We start from the raw sequence: 23,988 nt of genomic DNA, 5'->3' as shown, positions 1-23,988 counted from the left end.
TTGGAGAGCCCATCCCTGCTCATCTTGCTTTGTCGCAAGATATACCTAATTGGGGATAAAGTGCTTTGGGGGGCACCTAGCTTGATGATGGTTGGGATCCAATATCCTATAACAGGGGTGGCCAACTCCAGTTCTCAATGGCCACCATGAGGTCAGGTTTTAAGGATATTCCTGCTGCATCCCAGGTGGCTCAATCAGTCCCAGCTTCAGCCTGGATGGCTCCACCAGTCTCAGCTTCAGCACAGGTGGCTCAATCAGTGGCTCAGTCTTTGACTGAGCCACCTGTGCTAAAGCAGGGAGATCTTTAAAACTTGACCTGTTGGTGGTCCTTGAGGACTGGAGATTGCCACCCCTGTCCTTCAGGATAGCTTAATAATCACATCCCCATAACTTTATTTAATCTTACCTGTTCTTGACCAGCCAATAGTCCACTCCTTTATCGACACCATATCCAACGACAAGAACCGCATGGTTAGTCTTAGTGCTACTGCATTGTGGGTCGTAATATACTCCTGCCACCAGCCAAAGGGAACATGAACACTTGTTAGAAATATAACTTCTTACACGTTTACTACCGGCAAACCTAAGATAAATGCAGTTTGCCTGTGTATGCTCATATAATACAAATATAATCCATATACTTTATCACACCTTTTCAGTCCGTGTAGAGAAATGCTTTTGCAACACAAAGCAGGGCCGTCTTAACAGTATTACAGGCCCCCGGGCAAAGCAGTGCACTGGGCAGCGCTAACTCTCCGCTACAAGTCGGAATTTTTCTCCTTCTACTGAGTTAGCGGGAGATTTGAATGTTGAGGCGGGCGATCGGAAAATGACTGTTAAATTGTGGTCTGTGCATAGATTAGCATGGGGCCCCTATGCTCGTGGGCAACTGCCCAGCGTGCCCATGCGTTAAGACAGCACTGACGCCAAGGTCATCTTTGGTGTACGTATGGTACATTTAGAAAATAGTAAATATCAATTAAAACCCTTCGCTGCCAAAGGGGCTGAGCATACCACCTGTCTCATACCTCTTTTGTAGAGGTAAAAGGTTTTCCTAGTGGCATCTATGGCCACAGATACAGGACCAACTGTGCCCACGGCTTGCTTAAGCATCTCTTCATTGCCAAAGGGGAGTTGCCTGTAATTGGTACAGCCGGCAGCCTTTCTGGCTGGATTGTAATGGCACTGTCCATCCTGGGGAATAAGAGGAAAAATCCAAGTTGTAAGTAGAGGAGGTATTACATGTGCACCCCCCCCCCCCCACACACTGAGGTTTCCTGAGAAAACATAATATTCAACACAACAAGAGGACTCTTGCTGCCCATCAAATTATTTACTCAGCGGCTTTCTGACTGTAAATCAATGTGTATGTATGTATATATACGCTCACATATATACACACACACATTGGGGTCACCTTGTGATTATTTTTTGCTAATATATATATAACGTGTGTGTGTATATATGTGCCTGTGTGTGTAAGCAGTGTATATGTATATATATGTGTAGATATGTGTAAAATTGGTGTACATATCTCTTTCTCATGCTGGCAGTAAACCTGGTAAGTATGCAGGATTGCCAGTAGTCATCATGGAGGTTTGCCCTCAAACCCTGGTGAGGTGTCATATGTCCCAAAGGAAGTGACAACATGCTTGGTGTCCACCCATAGTGACATCAGAGATGTGCCTGTTCCTGAGGTGATATAAGACACAGAACTGCCTAAAGTTAGGAGTTCAGTTTCCTGTTGTTGTGCTGCCTCTGTTCAGTGAGAGGCACGTGAAGGTCTGCAACAGTGTTGCAGTAGTCTCATGCTAGCTGTGAGTCTGTGCAGCTCTGAGCAGAGAGACAGAGAAGCTGTTGAATCTCCCTAAGGGGAGAGGTGGAAAGCAACTCCATTAGGAGGAGGAACTTTCCAGATGGAGTGCAGCAAAGGAATGAGCGGCTAAGCTGATAGCTGTGAGGGGCAGCTGGCCCATACCACCATGCCAATAAAGATGACCTTGAATAAAGACACTTCACTGTGTGAGTCTGGAATTACTCAGCAGGGGAAGGCATCACCAAGAAGGAGTTCCTCATCAGAACCATCCCCTTGCGGACGCAGGGATCCTGATGAGGTGGAGGCGCTGCACTGGATATAGGTAGGACTCATGCACACTACCTCAGCTGCCTGTCTGGGTTGGCAATCCCCACACAACATCATGCGGGAGACTCAGGAGTCCTGTTGCCAACAGGTGCACCACCAGACACTACACTGTAATGGGGACTGGTTAGACCACAGGGGCCCATGTGAGATTGGGTTGGTCAGGCTAGGCCAGAAAATCCGTTACATTTGGAGGCGCTGCTGAGATATCTGTCAACAGGACAGGCTTTTTTTTTTTTTGTGTTTTTCATGTCTTTTCGTTTAGATTTACATCCTGGCTTGGGCCACTTATATTAAGTAGGTCTGTGTGTATTTTTTGACTGTACTATCTCAAGTTTTTCACTTCCTCAGATTCAGTATCAGAAGCCTCCTATATTTGTAGACTGCTGATTTTTTAGTAACACGGGTATATGACCCATGATTGGGTCCCCCATTCTGATGGCTTTCATATGTGATTGATCTTGTTAGTTGGCCCATTGTTAGTTGATGTAACACTATTTGACTATCTTCCATACGTCATTGTTCAGGAAGATCTTTTGGTGTGTCATTAAGGGCTGGCCTTGGACCTTCTGTACCATGCCCTTCTTTACAAACTATTTTTATTACTATATACGTGATTAAAGGTTTTTAATGTATTAACCATATCATTCGTACTCATCGACCCGAGTGCATTCCAGGGGGAATCTTTTGTTTTGTTTTTCTGTTTACACTCTAGTCCCCTTTTGCACCGGTGTTCGGTCCTTTTGACTTGTTCACTACTTGTATATTATACTTTAGCTGATGCGGGAGCTCTCCTTCCTCTTCCCTTTTCCCCTTAGTCCATACCACCATGCCAATAAAGATGACCTTGAATAAAGACACTTCACTGTGTGAGTCTGGAATTACTCAGCAGGGGAAGGCATCACCAAGAAGGAGTTCCTCATCAGAATCATCCCCTTGCGGACGCAGGGATCCTGATGAGGTGGAGGCGCTGCACTGGATATAGGTAGGACTCATGCACACTACCTCAGCTGCCTGTCTGGGTTGGCAATCCCCACACAACATCATGCGGGAGACTCAGGAGTCCTGTTGCCAACAGGTGCACCACCAGACACTACACTGTAATGGGGACTGGTTAGACCACAGGGGCCCATGTGAGATTGGGTGGGTCAGGCTAGGCCAGAAAATCCGTTACATATGTATATATACCATACTTAGTTAAGTTATTGTGACGATGACACATTATCTTTGCCATCAATTAAAGGCAGGTTGCCCGGCAAAGTAAACCCCGAGTCATCAAATGTTTGTTTAAAGTGTCAGTTCTGCAGTCTAGGGCTGACTGCAGTTTAAGGGGTTAATTGGAGAAGTACGCTTGGGATGGGGAAGATACCATTTAAAGCCCAGATCAAAAAGCGTATCCAATTAATGGTATAACTTTCGTTAGGAATGTCCCAATGTTCTAATTTTTTGTATGCAAACGATTAGGAGAGAGAGATGCAGACTGTAATGATTTTATTAATAGTACCATGTGTGTAAATGCATAAACGGGCATGGCCCTTGTGTTGGTTACAGTTATGTGAGGTGGGGGGATTTACATGGCAGGCAGGGGACAGGATAAATTCAAAGATTCACCCTGCTAGTTTATGACCCACCATTCCAGGGGGCAGGTATGCATATAACCGAAGGCCTGGCTTCTAAGGGACCCTGGGGAGATGCCCTCCAGGATGTATACAAACAGTCAGAACTTCAAAGATGTGAACAGTTTGGCCTGACATATGTCTAGTTATGCGAGTGTCAAGTGGGGAAAGATGACATTTTGTTGCACATGCAGTCAGTCTCAGAGTTAGATTCATCAGTTCCATCCAAGGCCCGGGCCATAGAGGGGTGGGGAGAGCGGATGCGCGCTAACGCTGAGGCTCGCCTGCTTCAGTCAGCGCGATTGCAAGGACTTGCAGGCGAGCCAGCGTGCGCGAAGGGAGCCGGGGGGAGGTGGTTGGAGGCGGGGCAGTGACGTCGCTGGGCCAATCGCCCGCGACGCACTGACGTCAATGTCACGGCGCCGTGACGTTGACACTGCTGTGCTGTGATTGGTGGTTTTCAGCCGACAGCGCGCTGAAAAACAGCTTGGCGCTCGGCTGAAACCTCCAACTCGTCAGCACGCCTGCGGACGCTCGCGTAAGCCCCCTCTCAAGGCATCCTCATTGAGGATGCAGGGGCTCAGCGCGGAGCGTCCGCACGCCTCAGCACGGCCTGTCCGTCTATGGACTCGGCCTAAGAGTTCCATCATAAAAAGAAGATTCATCTGAGCTACAGTGTGCAGTGCAAGGACAGAACGAAATTATTTCATCTGGCAGTTATAGGGCTGGCAGAAGTGCTATGTGCTGGGTGATAATGGGGAAAGGTGGGGTTGCAGACCTGCCTAAGACATGCAGATGAGCATACAGTAATATTTCCATTTGCTATATGCTTTGCTGTGGAGGGTTTTTGTCACTTTTTTTTACCCACTATAACTTAACTAAGTATGGTAAAAACCTATCCTCCTTGCTTCATTTTTGCATAGCCAGTATAACCAACCCCACACTGATGAGACCCATTAAGGTTGAAACGGCTGTCTGTGGGTGGGTTTACTGGCTATGCATCTTAACCCTGACTGTGCTCAAAGCTGTGACCATGCAGCAAGCTTAAGCCTATAGGGGAACCATGTTGAATGGTTTTGAAGCAAAAGGTGGCACTGTGTGCTTGTTTGCATGTCATTTCCCAGAATCCCCTGCTGCAGTGGAAGTGCTGTGTGCTGGGTGATAATGGGGAAAGGCGGGGTTGCAGACCTGTCTAAGACATGCAGATGAGCATACAGTAATATTTCCGTGTGTGTGTGTATGTGTGTGTGTATGTATATATATATGCACAGTGTATATGACTTTCCTTTCCTCTCTCTGTCCCGCGCTGTCGAGCTTCCAATGCCGGCACGCAACTGGGCTCTCTGATGTCAGCGCGCGGTGCACAAGAAGCTGGGCCAAGCTTACTTCCAGCGCGCTGACATCAGAGACCCCAGTCGCACGCTGGCAGTGGAAGCTCGGCGACGTGGGACAGAGAGAGGAAAGGTCCTGCAGGCAGCTGAGAGCCGGAGGCCCGGCCACGACTGGCAGCAGGGCGTGGCCAGAGGTCCGGAGAAATTTGCAGCGCTGGCCAGCCGGCACCCCTAAGCCGCCGGGCCCGGGACACCGGCCCCGGCTGTCCTCTCCTCTCGGTAGCCCTGGCAGTTAGGGTGATTCTGGGAACTGTTAGGAGTCCTTCATCTGCAGATGGAAGTGAGCGAATGGGAGTGTAGGGAACTATAAGTTCCCTTAGATTTCTGGGACCTTGGTCATGTAATGCCAATCTTGACATAAATACGCCATTTTACAGGCAGCCAGTGCAGAGAACGGAGACCAGGTGTCATGTGGCAAGAATGGGTCTGGTTAGTTAAAAACCTGGCTGCAGCATTCTGCACCAGCGGCAGCCGGTGCAGCATTGCAGTAGTCCAGGTGTGAGGAACCAAAGGCATGGACAAGCGTAGTAAGATCCTCTGGGGGATCAAGTGCAAAATCCTGGCTAGGTTCCTTAGCTTGGACTTTTCTACGAAACATGCTAATCTAAATTAAAGTTCAGGTGGCCGTATTGGTCCTGGAAAAATGTAGATGTGTTTCAGTTTGTGTTACCTTTTAATGGACCAACATGAGTTCTTCATAGATCTAATTAAACAGTATAGAGCTTTCCTAACCTCGCAGGTGCCCTTGAGCAGTTAAACTGACTTAAAAACAGGCAAGCAATGGGGAAACCCAGCAGGGTGTTTAGTGAATGGTATTTGAAGCAGAGAGAGGTAGTGATGCCACATAAAGATTATTGGTACGATCGGTGTTCAGCTCTGGGGATCACATCTCCAGAAGAACGTAAATAAATTAGAGATCGGGCTTCTAAAACAGTGCCCTGTCTCTTCCAATATATATGGGGCTTCCACAAGGTAAAGGAGAGAAGCATCTTTCAGGGAAAGGGGAGAGCTAGGGCAAGAGGTCCTGCTCTGAAGATGGAGGGGAAGTCCTTCTTCATGGAAAGGGTGGTCCCACCCAGACACAGAAGTGGCTAAAATGGTAAGGAGATTAAAATATGTGGTGGATTCGATTTAAATATAAATAGATAGCCAAAGATCATATAGGATCTAAGGTTTTAAAACAGGAAAATGGCCAGACTGGGTAAGCCATGTGGTTCTTATGTGCCATCAAATCCTATGTTTCAATGTCATCGGACACAGAAGGTTATTATTACCTTTCCTTGGTATGGATAGGTGGATTCCGACTCAATACCATTAGTAATGATGTATTTGAAGGCAGCCGTCATGTATCCCCCCTGGCAGCCATGATTTCCGTAGTTGCGTGAACAATCCACCAGGTTCTGTGGGCTGAGAGACACCAGCTTGCCCTTCTTCAGTTTCATCTGGCACTCCAGAGCTCCGATGCTGCTGAACGCCCAGCAAGAACCACACGAGCCCTGGAATAAATGGAATCCAATGAATACCAAGCTTTTTGGAAAGGCGTAGTAAGGACTCTGAACACAGTTCAAATCCCACTAGAGAAAAGATTATTATTTGAGATTTGAATTGATGTTTAATCCATCTGGCTGACAATGAGTCACATACAAAAAAGGAGAGGGGGGTTGGTATATAATAAAGACAAGTGCAAACAGAAGGAGAGAGGGTAGGAAAGAAGAGAGGATAGAGGAGTGCTGTGGACAAGGGTGAAACGGGTAGAGCGAGGACACAATAAGTGAATGGAAACAGAAGGTAAGAGGACACAAAGTGAAGGAGGGCAGAGGACAGGAGGGCAGGGGGCAGGGGACAGGAGGGCAGGGGACAGGGGGGCAGACGAAGAGAGGACAGGAGGGCAGACGAAGAGAGGACAAGAGGTTAGAGGAGGAGAGGACAGGAGGGCAGACGAAGGGAGGGCAGAATGGCAGAAGAAGGGAGGGCAGAATGGCAGAAGAAGGGAGGGCAGAATGGCAGAGGAAAAGAGGGCAGAGGAAGGAAAGGACAGGAGGGCAGTGGACAGAAGGTCAGAGGAAGAGGAGAGGAGGGCAGAGGAAGAGAGGGCAGAAGAAGGGAGGACAGGAGGGCAGTGGACAGGAGGTCAGAAGAAGAGAGGGCAGAAGGGCAGAGGAATATTGGAAACAAGAGAGCGAGAGGGGGATAAAAGAGGGCATTTAATAATATTATAGTTGTAACTCCAACACTACAACCAACATGTGACTGAATGGCCCCTGTGACCTGTCACACTTGTGATAAACATTTAGGTTCTTTGCAGGTCGCTAAGTCCGTACGAGGTGGCGGTGAGATTCTTCCCTAGAGCCGGGACGGGACCTGCCCGTTCTGATGCTGCATGTGTTATAACATGCTTTTAAAATCGTTTTACATTGTGAATGTGCATTTTCCTTCTGCGTGAATTGTTTATACAGAAAAGTTTATTTATTTATAAAAATGTTTTACCAGGAAGTAATACACTGAGAGTTACCTCTCTTTTTCAAGTATGTCCTGGGCACAGAGTTATAAAAATACATGGTTACATTAAAAGAACAGGGTTAAACAGTCACTTCATAGACATTTCATGGACAGATAGAGTTGGAAAATTGGGTACAGGGAATAAAATGCTTGTGAGTTTCAGATTGACATAGAGCTGATTTAACATCACCAAGCATCAGCGAAGGGCAGCAAACGGCTCACACCCTTTGGCTGCCCTGCGGCTGCGTCAAACGTTGTCCGCCTTTGGGGCAACGCAGATGTACACTGGGGTGGTTGAGATTAATTGCAGCTGTGAATACAAAGTTCTTTGTATCCTCTTGGCTCATTAACATTCCAGTGGGTGGGGTTGAAGTTCCACAAAGTACAAGCAAATGTTAACCCTTAATACGCTGGCTCTGTGCAGAGGGGAGCAGCTCTTGTTTAGACCAGGGATGGCCAACTCCAGTCCTCAAGGGCCATGGTCAGGTTTTTTTTAATTTTTTATGGTGTGAATTTTTTATTACACATAAAATAGACATTTGGGAAAAGGGAATGGGGAGAGGGGGAGGGAAGGGGGGTGCACTCCACCATATGGCAAGGCCTGAGCGATCCAGAGTTAACAGTAACAGGGGCATACATTTCTACTTACATTACATTGCAAGCGGACAGATGATTGCTTAGCATCAGCATTAGGTCTGACTCTGTCTACCCAGGTTATCCACCCGGCCACAGTTCCCATACCCTGTTATAAGTTCTGGCGTTAGGGTTCAGGAAGGCCGTCAGCTTTTCCCACCCCTCAATTTCGCAGTGAATTCGCAGAGCTAATGGAAGAAGGTGAGATTTTACAGGTTCTCACACCCACAGAGCGAGACTTCCTCATCACTCCAAATCCCATCACACCAATTTTCCATCACCTTCCCAAAATCCACAAAACACTCATTGCAACCCCAGGTAGAACCATTATGGCTAGCATTGGTTCCCTGGGCGAACACCTTTCACAATACATTGATCACTTCCTTCAACCCTTAGACCCTTAGTGCACAATTTGCCTTCACATATTATTGACACCGAACACGTTTTATCACTTTTGGCACCCCTTAGTTGGCACACTTCCTACATTTGGGTTACCCTTGATGTAGCTTCTCTATCTAACATCATCAATCACGACCACAGCATCACGGCAGTTGAGTTTTTTTCTCAATGCTCACTCTTCTCTTTCCCCTGCACATATTGCTTTTTTTTATTGGATAGTATCCGTTTTTCACTCACACATCAGCAGTTTTATCTCCAAACACGTGGGACCGCAATGGGGACCTCATTTGCCCCATCCTACGCCAACCTATTCATGGGTTGGTGGGAGATGTCCCACGTGTTTGGAGATTCTAACCCATTTAGGCACAATATAGCGTTTTACAAGCGCTATATTGATGACCTCCTGATGGTTTGGAGTGGTGGGGAGGATGAGCTCCTCAGGTTCTTTGATTATCTGGCAGACAATCAACTTAATCTCAGATTTACGCATAATCAACATATGCACCACATACAATTTTTGGATCTTAATCTTTATGTGGATAATGATAAAAAAATTCAATCTGATATCTATAGGAAAGATAATGCCAGAAACTCACTGTTACATGCGAAGAGCTGCCATTCCCGCCCTCTGATCAAGGGTATCCCAAGGGGCCAGTTCCTGCGTTTACGCATGAACTGTTCCTCGAGGGAGGACTTTGTTCACAGGGCGGATGAAATGAGGGGATGATTTCTGTCAAGGGGCTATGCCCAAGAAGATTTACATCAGGCTTTTGAATCAGCCCTTAACACAGATAGGGATTCCTTGATTGCCATGGATAGGAGTCAATCCAGACAAACTAGCTCTGCTGGAAGTGCCGATGCACCCTACTTTATTACTGGATACAGTGAGTAAGCTGGTGCAATTAAATCCATAATTAAGAAACATTGGGGCACATTATCTTTGGACCCCATGATTCGCAATATGGTTAGCACTGGCCCTCGCGTTGTATTCCGTAAAGCGGCAACTTTGGGTAACTCTCTTTCACCAAGTATGTTATGCCCCAATAAGTCATATAGAAATATGTCATCACTCTTTCCCAAATTGTTAGGGTCTTATAAATGTGGACGTTGTAAGATCTGTCCCTATATGACCAAATCCACACATTTCTCCAATCATGATGGGACACACAAGTTTAAGATATAATCATTCCTCTCCTGTCAAACTGAGTTTGTTGTTTATCTATTGATATGTCAGTGCAGCAAACAATATGTCGGCCTCACTAGTAGAGTTCTCAAGATTCGTATCTTAGAGCACCTGAGACTGATACGTAGCAGAGACATGCTGCACCCAGTATCAAAACATTTCAATACCTGTCCATTGTGTTCAGTGGGATCCTTACAATGCACAGTATAGCGCTTGAGCATATACCCCTACCCACACGTGGAGGTGATAGAGTTAAAATTTTGCACCAGCGAGAAGCGCATTGGATCTGTACACTAAATACACTGCAACCCAATGGACTTAACACAGATTGGGACTTAAGATGTTTTTTGTAACAACTTGCCAGTCTCATGCATTAAGTTCGATTGTCCTCTGTATTTTATATATGTGTTTAAATTGACAGTAATGTTCAAATTTACAGTGCTAACCACGTCTATGAGTGGTATTTGCCTATGCCCTGTCCTTTTCCCTCCCCCCTCTCCCCCAACCAACCCCTCCCTCCCCCCCCTTGCCCTTCCTTCCCTCACCTTTCCCTCCCTCTTTTCCCTCCCCCTTTACCCCCCCCCCTCCTTCCCCTCCCTGTCTTACTGGCCTCTGTTTTGACATAGATTAGTATGATTAAGTTTCTTATCTCTTGACTGATTTTATATAACATCAAGAGTTAGCCATATATAGTTGCTAATATATAAGGGTCCTCCTTTGTACAAGATATGTACATTATAAACATTATATGTCAATGCTGCTAGTATCAATAGGGGAATGTTGTGAGGGTTTTATTATATCCCTGTCTAAATACTGCACTTTATTACAGCTCAGGTAATATGGATATGTCTCTATACATTCAAATTAATAAGTGTGATCAATCAGCTATACTCAGATGGGTTATTATGATCACCTTTATAGAATATCCTCTCAGCTGTTTTGTTGCATATATGTGACAATGGGTTAAATATTTCATCAGACCGTTTTCGCGGGCTTTTTTTATTTAAATGTTCAGGTACAGACCTCTTCTCCCCACTCCAAGACGAAGCGCTGTTCTAAAGCGTGAAACGCGTTGAGGGGGAGATCGAGGTGTAGCCTGGTTCTTTGTGTGTGTGAAGGTGAATAAAGTTTTTTTCTACAAAACCGGAAGTCGCCTGGATCTTTGCCGCTTGCAGTGGCGCCGCACTTCTTCTCAAACTGACTCTGCCTACCCAGGTTATCCACCCAGCCACAGTTCCCATACCGTTGTAAGTTCTGGCGTTATGGTTCAGGAAGGCCGTCAGCTTTTCCCAGACCCTAACCCCGTATACTGTACTTTGTTGATTACATTATTCAGGGTCGGGGCCTCAGCTTATTTCCCCCAATCCCTTGCGATTACACGCCACGCTGCTACAAGGACGTGGGACGACCATTTCCGAAGAGGCGCTGGGAGTGTCTCAATTGGTTTTGCCAAAAGAAGGCACAGAGGGCCAAGTTCTAATTTAGATTCCAGGCTAGTATAGATGCACTATACAATTTAACCTTTGGGCAAGTCCAGCAAATGTGCACCATGTCGCCCATCGTCCCACATTCCCTCCAGCATTTGTCGGAGGTTCCAGGGTATATATTACTCAGCTTCTGGGGTGTCAAATACCACCAGAACAACATTTTATACTGTATAATGAATTCTGTGTTAGTGCAAATTGAGGATTTGGTTGCTCAACAGGTCAGATTTTAAGAATATCCCTGCTTCGGCACAGGTGACTCAATCAGTGGCTCAGTCTTCCAACCTGACCTGATGGTGGCCCTTGAAGACTGGAGTTGGCGACCCGTGTTAGACCATCTCACTATTTGGTCTTTTCTTTGTATATTGGGAGATGGATCTTTTGGCTTTTCCTGTCTCCATGATCCCTGATTGAATATATCTGAGAGGGGCAACACTAAGTTTTCTCCCAGCTTTTGATTGTTCCACCTCGGAGGATCCTGTTCCAGTACTTACTGTATAATCTGTTCATGCGCTTTTAACCCTTAGGAGTCACGTGAGTGTAATGATTGAAGTCTTGTTTAATATCCCACTAGAGCAGGGGTGGGCAACTCCAATCCTTAAGGGCCAGCAACAGGTCACAACAGGACTGCACCACCTGTGCTGAAGCAGGGATGTCCTTAAAACCTGACCTGTTAGTGGCCCTTGAGGACTGGCGTTGCCCACCCCTGCACTAGTCTGGAATTACTACGCTATATCCCCTTTTTCTCATCGACTTTTATATTTTGATTGGAATTCCACGCCCCCCGTTTGTGAGAGGATGAAATGAGGGTTACCTGATACATAAGGTGCTTCCTGTAAAGTAAATGCAATTCATAAATCGGCCTTTTAATGAGCTAGTCATGCTAATCACAGGACTGACCTCCGGATACCGTATCTGCGCATGCGGAATCTGATTGCACAGGGAGCGCTATTTCCCCTTTTCTTAACAAGTTCTTTTAGAATTGTGTAACTAATGCCACTTTTTGCAGGAACTACTTAGCAAATTGTTATTGTGGCCATAATCTTGGTTCCTTTTTGAGTATATAAGAAAAAAATTAAGAGAGACACATGGTAATCTGATATTTTGCAATATTCAAAAGCATTTGAGTCATAAAAAGTCTTAACCGGAGGAGAAGCACATACTGTATACAACGATGTGACAAAGGAGTATTTTTATGTTTGTGAAATGCACAAAGTCTGCAACTAACCCAGAAAATAGTGTAATAGTTTAATAGAGAAAAATACGGACATTCAATGCACGTGGAATACATATTCAGCAATTTTCAGTTCTCCTTAGAAAGTGTGAAGTGTGCATGGTCAGAACAAAACCATTTCCTGAGCTATTTTCTGCTAAAAAAGCCAGTGCTGTTTTATGAAGAAACATACTAAATCCTAGGCAGAAACCTAATGAATATCTACCACTACATCAAATAATTCAGTTTTAAATAAAGAAATATATTTCAGTTGGTATTCCATAACCATTCGGGACCCCAAATTCCGTTTCTAAATATATTTCAGTTGGTATTCCATAACCATTCGGGACCCCAAATTCCGTTTCTTGTGAACCCATGAAAAAAACGTTGTATGGTGCTCAGAAGAAAACAGCAATACTGAGAATTGATAAATTCTTGTAGAATGGAATTAACCCAATGAATGAATATAGCAGATGATTCCAAAAGATGCGTACTGGCAAACTATAATCCCACACAGCACAGTAGTAAGGAAGTAATAATAGTAAAACACCTGCCGGTGACCAGTGTAATAAACATCTATTTCGATGGAACAAAATTGATAAACAAAGTCCAGAACATGTGTGGGTAAACTGGAATAGACTCACTGGGGGATGAATATCCACGATGAACAGCAAATCCAAATGTATCCAGGATCCCACGGGTTAAATGTGCCTCCGCCTGTAGATGAATTATTGAGCAAGAGAAAGAAAAACGGAGCACTAGGTCCAAAACTGGCAATGCCAGAAAAAAGTGAAAGGATGCGTTCCCATAATAAAAAGCTTATTTGAATGAACCAAGAACAAAAAACCACACCAACGCGTTTCGGACTATTGATAGTCCTTTATCAAGGTGAATAACTACTTACCCATCTTCTGGAGTGTTATTTATGTGTAAACGGGACACCGCCACGCCAATCGCCGACACATCCGTGTACGTCACGTGACGAGGACGTCAAACGTCATCACGCACGGACGCGTCACACACACGTGTGTGAATCAAGCCGGAGAACGCGGGGGATCGTCAAAGATACCGATCAACCATTGAACAAAGCAACGGCCCACGAGCATCAGTCGCCACTCCCCCTGCCGAAATCGGTTGTGAGACCTCAACACGCCCATAGACGCGACGTCACGCGACACGGCGTATGACGCAAGTCCGTCACAGTCTACAATACAAATTACAAAAAACTTTATTAAACCGTAACACTCCAAAGGCGGCAATACCAAAAGACAAAGAAAAAAACACATAGAAATATTAAAATAACATGAAAAAGAACATAATAAAAAACAATTAAATAAATTGTTAAAAAGATAAACATCCTTTGATATTGGTCATGAATATCGTAGTAACGAAGGTTGTGCATTGGGCAGTATAATCTTAATTGTAAGTGAACTTTCAAATATTAAAAATACTAATAAAAGTACATATCATACATTTGTATTGAATTCACAAAACCCAATGCACTTGGAGAAAGTGAAAGGAGACTGAAAGAGAGTGTGTTTATAATGAATAATATTATTACTGAAAATGTGCAGTATCACGCAAGCCATATAATCAATAAATTGGAAAATATATAAATCACATCAATTTTATCAAATGATATGTAATCTATCCGATAATTGATATAGTATGATATGAGTGAAAGTGCATAATTATTCCACACTCTACAATTAGACATCCTGAAAATTGCTATAAAATGTAACAACAACTTCAAAAAGATGCTGTAATTAGCAACACTTGAAAAACAATAAAAAACACAATTTATGTGTCAAAATGAAGGGGTCCTATGTCCCAATCAGAATTTAAACCATATGGGGTACGTGTCTGTAGCGTAAAAATCCAATATAGTTCCCTTTTATTTAGGATATTTAGTCTATTACCCCCTCTAACTGGACACGGTATATGTTCTATACCATGAAAAGATAAATTGTTAACATTGCCCAAACTACAATTAGTGAAATGATGGGACACTGGGTGATTAATATATTTTTGATGATTAGACGTAGATGTTCAAGTATCTGAACCTTTAAAAGCCTAATTGTTCGTCCTATGTATTGCTTACCGCAACCACATTTTAGCAGATATACCACAAAGGTGGTGTCGCAATTGATAAAAGAATTTACACGAAAATTTTTCCTGTTTTATGTGAACTAAATTCGGAAGTTTGTTTCATAAATTTACAGGCTTTGCACTTGGAGCAATTGTAACTACCTTTGGGTAGATTATTTAAGGGTATTTTATCTGTAAAAAACATGCTTGCGGAAACATGATTGGCAATAGTTTTTGCCTTTCTGAAGACAAATCTAGGACCCTCTTCATAAATTGAATGTAAGACGGGGTCTGCTGCTAGCACCGCCCAATGTTTCTTAACTATGTTTTTGATAATAGTAGCTTGATTATTATGTTGAACAATAAAATGTTGAACAATAAAATATGGTGATAAACATTTTCAATCACCATATTTTATTGTTCAACATAATAATCAAGCTACTATTATCAAAAACATAGTTAAGGAACATTGGGCGGAGCTAGCAGCAGACCCCGTCTTACATTCAATTTATGAAGAGGGTCCTAGGGGTTGGACTTCTGCAGAAACGTGCCGGGCCGCAGGGGATTGGATGGAGAATGCCGGGGGGCGGGGCTTTAGAAGGCCGGGCCGCAGGGGATTGGATGGAGAATGCCGGGGGGCGGGGCTTTAGAAGGCCGGGCCGCAGGGGATTGGATGGAGTATCCGGGGGCGGGGCTTTGCCTCTCCCCGGCACTCTGGCCCTCCCTCTGGCTCCTCGGCAACCCGGCTCTCCCCCTCACACCCCCGGCTCCCCCCCTTTCTCCCCCCGGCACCCCGGCTGCCCCCCTCGCTCCCCCCGGCACCCCCACTCGCTCCCCCGGCAACCCGGCTCTCTCCTTCGATCCCCCGGCAACCCGGCTCTCTCCCTCCCCCCTCAGAGCCGCTCACAGCCTGCCGCCTCCGCCGAACCTGCAGCCGCCGCAGGTAGGCATATGGAGGGGATGGGGGGGGGGGGAGATGCTGCAGGGAGGAGAGATGGAAGTGGGGGGAGAGAGGCTGCTTCTGCTGTTAACGCTGCTTGCGTGAGAGTGTGTGAGTGTTACAGTGTGTGTGAGTGTGACAGTGTGTGTGTGTGAGTGTGACAGTGTGTGTGAGTGTGACAGTGTGTGTGTGTGTGAGAGTGTGACTGTGTGTGTGTGTGTGTGTGTGTATGTGATAGTGTGATAGTGTGACAGTGTGTGTGTGTCAGTGTGACAGTGTGTGTGTGTGACAGTGTGACAGTGTGTGTGTGACAGTGTGACAGTGTGACTGTGTGTGTGTGTGTGTGTGTGTGTGTGTGTGTGTGTGTGTGTGTGTGTGTGTGTGTGTGTGTGTGTGTGTGTGTGTGTGTGTGTGTGTGTGTGTGTGATAGTGTGTGTGACTGTGTGTGTGTGTGTGTGTGTGTGTGTGTGTGTGTGTGTGTGTGTGTGTGTGTGTGTGTGTGTGTGTGTGTGTGTGTGACTGTGTGAGAGAGTGTGACTGTGTGACTGTGTGTGTGTGTGTGTGAGAGAGAGAGTGTGACTGTGTGACTGTGTGACTGTGTGACTGTGTGTGTGTGTGTGTGTGTGTGTGTGTGTGTGTGTGTGTGTGTGTGTGTGTGTGTGTGTGTGTGTGAGAGAGAGAGAGTGTGACTGTGACTGTGTGTGTGTGACAGTGTGACAGTGTGACAGTGTGACAGTGTGACAGTCTATGTGAGCGTGTGATAGTGTGACAGTGTGTGTGTGTCAGTGTGACAGTGTGTGTGTGTGACAGTGTGACTGTGTGTGTGTGTGTGTGTGTGTGTGTGTGTGTGTGTGTGTGTGTGTGTGTGTGTGTGTGTGTGTGTGTGTGTGTGTGTGTGTGTGTGTGAGACAGTGTGTGTGAGACAGTGTGTGTGTGTGTGTGTGTGTGTGTGTGTGTGTGTGTGTGTGTGTGTGTGTGTGTGTGTGTGTGTGTGTGTGTGTGTGTGTGTGTGTGTGTGTGTGTGGTGTGTGTGTGTGTGTGTGTGAGACAGTGTGTGTGCGAGAGTGTGACGGTGTGTGCGAGAGTGTGACGGTGTGTGCGAGAGTGTGACGGTGTGTGCGAGAGTGTGACGGTGTGTGCGAGAGTGTGACGGTGTGTGCGAGAGTGTGACGGTGTGTGCTAGAGTGTGACGGTGTGTCCAAGTGTGTGTGGGAGAGGAGGAGAGAGAGAGGAGAGGGGGAGAGAGAGAGGAGAGAGAGGGAGGGGAGAGAAAGAGAGGGGGGGAGAGAGAGGAGGGAGAGGGTAGGAGAGAGAGAGAGGAGGGAGAGGATAGGAGAGAGAGGGGAGGAAAGAGAGAGGGGAGGAGGGAGAGAGAGAGAGGGGGGGGGAGAGAGAGGGGGCGGGAGATAGAGGGGGGGTAGAGGGAGAGAGAGAGAGGGAGAGAGAGGGGAGAGGGAGAGAGAGAGGGGAGGAGAAAAGGGGAGGGAGAGGAGAGAAGGGGGGGTGAGAGAGAGGAGGGAGAAAGAAGGGGGGGAGATCGATTGATCCGTGGGGGGGTGATGTGAGATGCAGGGGGGGGGGTGATGTGTGATGTAGGGGGGGGGTGGGTGTTTAAACCAAAATCATTACAAAATATATACACATTGTTTATTCAAAAGTATGAGTTAATTATTATTTATTACCCCCACTTCTTTACACGTCTATTTTGTGATTTACCCGTCAAACATGTTATCCAGATAGGGGTCCCCAAAATGTAACGAAATACTTAAAGGGTTCCTCCAAACAAAAATGTTGGGAATCACTGCTCTATACACACAAACACACACTGCAGCCCCACCTCTATACACACAAACACACACTACAGCCCCCACCTCTATACACACAAACACACACTGCAGCCCCCACCTCTATACACACAAACACCCACTGCAGGGCCTACCTCTGTATACAGAAACACACACTGCAGTCAGGGTTGCCACCTTCTATTGAAGGCTAACGCGAAGATAACATTTTTTTAGATCTATTTATTATATATTTATTTATCTTGCCTTTGGCTGTATCCTCCCCTCCAAATTCCGTCAACATGGCTGCGCGACGTCATGTAATACACATTGCCATAACAACGAGCTGCTCCATGACGTCACGCGGCATCAAGTTGGCATGACAATGGGATGCATTATGGTGACGAGGCATCACGTGATGCCACATTGTCATGGCAACATGTAACCGCCTGACGTTAGTGTCTTGTTGTCATGGCAACAAGGAGGGGGTGGGGCGTGACATGATGTACATTGTTTTATAAATAATGTTTTAAAGTGTCCTGGTTTTTCATTTTGAAAATCTGGTCACCCTAACTATATATCCTAAATAAAAGGGAACTATATTAGATTTTTACGCTACAGACACGTACCCCATATTGTTTAAATTCTGATTGGGACATAGGACCCCTTCATTTTGACACATAAATTGTGTTTTTTATTGTTTTTCAAGTGTTGCTAAATACAGCATCTTTTTGAAGTTGTTGTTACATTTTATAGCAATTTTCAGGATGTCTAATTGTAGAGTGTGGAATAATTATGCACTTTCACTCATATCATACTATATCAATTATCGGATAGATTACATATCATTTGATAAAATTGATGTGATTTATATATTTTCCAATTTATTGATTGTATGGCTTGAGTGATACTGCACATTTTCAGTAATAATATTATTAATTATAAACACACTGTCTTTCAGTCTCCTTTCACTTTCTCCAAGTGCATTGGGTTTTGTGAATTCAATACAAATGTCTTATATGATATGTACTTTTATTAGTATTTTTAATATTTGAAAGTTCACTTACAATTAAGATTATACTGCCCAATGCACAACCTTCGTTACTACGATATTCATGGCCAATATCAAAGGATGTTTATCTTTTTAACAATTTATTTAATTGTTTTTTATTATGTTCTTTTTCATGTTATTTTAATATTTCTATGTGTTTTTTTCTTTGTCTTTTGGTATTGCCGCCTTTGGAGTGTTACGGTTTAATAAAGTTTTTTGTAATTTGTATTGTAGACCGTGACGCACTTGCGTCATACGCCGTGTCGTGTGACGTGATGACGTCACGTCTATGGGCGCGTTGAGGTCTCACAACCAATTTCAGCTGGGGGAGTGGCGACTGATGCTCGTGGGCCGTTGCTTTGTTCAATGGTTGATCTGTATCTTTGCCGCGCCCCCTGCGTTCTCGGGCTTGATTCACACACGTGTGTGTGACGCGTCCGTGCGTGATGACGTTTGACGTCCTCGTCATGTGACGTACACGGAAGTGTCGGCGATTGGCGTGGTGGTGTCCCGTTTACACATAAATAACACTCCAGACGGGTAAGTAGTTATTCACCTTGATAAAGGACTATCAATTGCCCGAAACGCGTGGTGTAGTTTTTTTGTTCTTGACTCATTAATATAAGCTTTTTATTATGGGAACGCATCCTTGCACTTTTTTCTGGCATTGCCAGTTTTGGACCTAGTGCTCCGTTTTTCTTTCTCTTGCTGAACCCATAAAAAGAAAGGTGCCCGAGAGCTCGTTCAACCCCCCTCCAGAAAAATAGCCCTGCCAAAAACTGGAGATTAGTAGCAGTTTAAAACAGTAAGAATCACAAGGGGACAGTCGTAGTTGTGGCTGCATCACAGATTATTACTCCTATAGCTGTTGACTACACGTACCTGGTTCTTCACTATGGTCACACACCCTTGGGTTCTCCAATCCATGGAGTCTGGTACCTGGAACTTTAGCAAGTTCTTGGGTATATCGGTAGCGTTGGATGTTGAGGTGGAAGAGGCCATGAAGCCCGTCATTGTGGCAGACACCTCCTCACCTGTCTAGAAGACAAAGAAAAGCTGTGTTCCCCATCAGCAAATCATTGTAGTAACTCATCAATCTGGTGCATACTTGATCGTACATGGCGCCCGCATCGGTAACTTGGTTGAGGGTCAATGCTAGAACCAGGCCATTGTTCAATATACTGTGAAGCTGCTTCTCTGTGCTCCATTCATTTGCATGAAGATGAAGTTTTCTCCTCCAGTGGGAAACAGCTTCACAGCATATCGGATAGGAACCTCACTCGGTTATGGTTATATATATATGTATATGTATAAAGTGGAGAACACATATGATAAGAGATCATAGAACACTGTAAACTGGTATACATTTACAAGTTTAAAGGCTGTTCATAGACAAAACGATCACAGGTCTTTTCTTCGTGCTGTGTCTGCATATTACAAAGTGCACTTTATCAGGCACCATGGAGAAATCCACGAGGAGAGCAGAATTCGGAAACGGGGATCAGGAGCACTAGAGTACTCAGCGAGCCATAGTCGGAACCAGGGTTTAGTATCAGTCGAGACTGAAATCGGGAAACATGGAGCACGGGAGCAACACAGCCTTACACTGACTTAGCAAGTCAGTTGTGAAGCAAGCTACTGTATCTTGGGATCTGGAACCTGTTATAGAGGAGAAGCCAGGTGATGAGGTCACAGCAGCTGTCCGCCGCTGCTGTGAGTCCTTACACACTTGAAGAAGAGACCGATGGGTTTCAAAACATTTTGTACATAATAATTTAATCTATGATGAACGCTTATGGTAGTCTATTATATGCAGTGATCGAAGGGTCTTTAAAAAGTACTTGTACTGTTCAAAATGTATTTAAAATTGTGGAAAATATATTGCATTTTAGAACTTTTTTTGTTACAATATTTATGCTTAAAAGCAGAACGACAACCAAAAACTAAGGCGATGTCTTCCTAGGCTATCAAAGAATCCAAATCTACATAGGTCCGGATGGCTACACTAATGCATACTATTAAAACATCTCTAAGTTTCTTTTCCCCCACCGAGCCACCCTTTTAAACAAATTTCTTCCCCGATGATATGGCCTCAGCTAATATCGTTTTTATACTAAAAAAGAGGCAAGGATCTAACCCAGCTGTTACAGTTACCTCCTAATTTCCCTCATTAACACCGACAAAGCTTTTCTCCAAATTCTAGGCAATTCGCCTTAATAAATTCATGACCCAGCTAATCTTTATACTATATTAGTGAAAGCACTGTATGTTTGCCTGCCTGCCTGCATGCATGCCTGCCTGCTGGATGTCCGGTGTCCCTAGGGGAAATCTCATTGGTCCCTTGGGCCGCCCCCAGCACACCTCTCATTGGCCTGAGGCAGAGTGACGGCCCAAAGGACACACAGGGACACAAACACACACACACAGGGACACACACACACACACGGATACACGGACACACGGACACACACACACACACCACACACACACACACACACACACACACACACGGACACACACACACACACACACACACACACACACACACACACACACACACACACACACACACACACACACACACACACACACACAGGGACACACACACACAATAGGGGGGGTGTGTACATTAGCAGCATGTATAACCCGGGGGGGGGGCCTCACATACCCGCCTCCGCCTCTTCCTCCCCGAAATCAGCCTCCTCCTCTCCCCGTGTCTCCCGCGCTTTCAACCCCCCCCACCCCCTCCCCGGCGCCGCTACAGTCAGCGGAGCAGCGAGTGCCCGGGACACAGCGGGGGAGCGGCCACAACAAGCTGCCTCCCGCCTCAGTTCCACGTGGGAGCGGCCGGACGGGTGAGGGAGCTGCCAGGACGGGTGAGTGAGCGGCTTTCACCCCACCCCTCACCCCCCCTTCAAATCACCTCCCCTCCACCACCCCTCCCCGGCGCCGCTACAGTCAGCGGAGCGAACGCGAGCGCCCGGGACACAGCGGGGGAGCGGCCACAACAAGCTGCCTCCCGCCTCAGACCACGTGGGACCTTCCGGACGGGTGAGTGAGCGGCCTTCACCTCCCCTTCACCCCCCTTCACCTCCCCCTCCACCCCCTGGCCGCCGCTACAGTCAGCGGGGGAGCGAGCGCCCGGGACACAGCGGGGGAGCGGCCACAACAAGCTGCCTCCCGCCTCAGACCACGTGGGAGCGGCCGGACGGGTGAGGGAGCGGCCGGACGGGTGAGGGAGCTGCCGGACGGGTGAGGGAGCGCCCTTCACCTCCCCTCACCCCCCCTTCACCCACCCCTTCACCTCCCCTCACTCCACTTCCCTTCCCTTCCACCTCCCTCCACCCCCCCTTCACCTCCCCTCCACCCTCCTTCACCTCCCCTCACCCACCCCTCACCTCCCCTCACTCCACTTCCCTTCCCTTCCACCCCTCCCTCCACCCCCCCTTCACCTCCCCTCCACCCCCCTTCACCTCCCTTCCACCCCCTTCACCTCCCCTTCACGCACCACTCCCCTTCACGCTCCCCTCCACCCCCCCCTTCACCTCCCCTCCACACCCCACCTTCACCTCCCCTCCACCCCCACCTTCAACCCCCCCTTCACCTTCCTTCACTCCCCCCTTACAACCTCCCACCACCTCCACCCCCCCAAAGCCAACCCCAACCCCCCTTCCCAACTCCCCACCACCTCCCCCCCCTTCCCACCACCTCCCCCCCACCCCCCCCTTCCACCACACCTCCCCCCCACCACCCCCCCCTTCCCAACCACCTCCACCCCACCCCCCCCCCTTCCCACCACCTCCTTCCCACCACCTCCCCCCCACTCCCCCCCTTCTCACCACCTCCCCCCCACCCCCCCTTCCCCCCTCCCTCCTTCCCACCCACCTCCCCCCCACCTCCCCTTCCCCCCCTCCTTCCCACCACCACCCCCTTCCCTGAGGCGGAGTCACGGGCCAAAGGACACACAGGGAACACAAAACACACACAGGGACACACACACACACGTAGACACACACACGTAGACACACACACACACACAGACGTAGACACACACACACGTATACACACACACACGTATACACACACACACACACGTAGACACAAACACACACACGTAGACACAAACACACACACGTATACACAAACACACACACCGTAGACACACACACACATAGACACACACGTAGACACACACGTACACACGTACACACGTACACACACGCACGTAGACACACACACACGTACACGTAGACACACACACACATGTACACGTAGACACGTACACACACACATGTACACATACACACACACACACACACACATGTACACGTAGACACGTACACACACACATGTACACATATACTCACACACATGTACACGTACACACACACATGGAGACATACACACACACTACATGGAGACATACACACACACACATGGAGACATACACACACACACACATGTACACAATACACACACACGTATACACTCACACACGTATAACACACAGGTATACATACACATAATGTATACACACACACATTCACACATGTATACACACACATGTATACACACACACATGTATAGCACACACACGTGTATACACACACACACACGTGTATAGCACACACACATGTGTATACACACCACACATGTGTATACACAAACACACCATGTGTATACACACACACACAAGTGTATACACACACACACATGTGTATACACACACACATGTGTACACACACACACAGCACTGTGTACACACACACATGTGTACACACACACATGTGTACACACACACATGTATACACACACACATGTGTATACACACACATGTATACACACATACACATGTATACACACACACATGGTGTATACACACACAAAACATGTGTACACAGCACACAAATGTACACACACACACACACACACACACTTATACACACACACACACATACAATGTATACACACAAACATGTATACACACACACAAACATGTATACACGTGTATACACAAATGTGTATACACACACACGTGTATACACACACACACGTGTATACACACACACACGTGTATACACACACACGTGTATACACACACACACACGGTGTATACACACACACACGTGTATACACACACGTGTATACACACATGTGTATACACACACATACGTGTATACACACACACGTGTATACACATACACACACACGTACACATACACACACACACATGTATACACACACACACATACAATGTATACACACAAACATGTATACACACACACACCCCCAGCACCACCACATCAGCACACCGGTATCCCATGCCCCCCCAGCACACTGGCATTCTCGGCTCCCCACCATTCCCAGCCCCCATCAACACCATCAGCACCCACACATCGCCACCTTTGCACCTCCCCCATCGGCACACCCACACATCCGCACCCCACATCAGGCACCAAACCCTCCCAAATCAGCACACCAATACAATCACCATCAGTACAGCCACAGCAGCACTACCACCGCACATTGGGCCGCGTGGACCACTCCCCACCCAAATGCCACACCCACAA

General features: G+C 46.6%; 1 protein-coding gene across 2 annotated transcripts in view; it reads right to left on the bottom strand.

Moving 5' to 3' along the window:
- The window catches only part of LOC142498923 (cathepsin S-like), a 37,320-nt gene that overhangs the window by 843 nt on the left and 12,489 nt on the right, over nt 1-23,988 (bottom strand). For both annotated transcript variants that reach the window (XM_075607575.1, XM_075607576.1), the window contains exons 4-7: nt 19,301-19,456; nt 6,422-6,643; nt 1,029-1,194; nt 407-512 (exon numbers count right to left, since the gene is read on the bottom strand). In XM_075607575.1, coding sequence (XP_075463690.1) covers nt 407-512; nt 1,029-1,194; nt 6,422-6,643; nt 19,301-19,456 — 650 coding nt within the window. The remainder of the gene's footprint in view (nt 1-406; nt 513-1,028; nt 1,195-6,421; nt 6,644-19,300; nt 19,457-23,988) is intronic.

The sequence above is a fragment of the Ascaphus truei genome, chromosome 7 (genome assembly GCF_040206685.1).
Source record: "Ascaphus truei isolate aAscTru1 chromosome 7, aAscTru1.hap1, whole genome shotgun sequence".
NCBI classification, from domain to species: Eukaryota; Metazoa; Chordata; class Amphibia; order Anura; family Ascaphidae; genus Ascaphus; species Ascaphus truei.
Note: the sequence above shows the minus strand (reverse complement) of the source record. Positions and strands in the feature narration are given on the sequence as shown.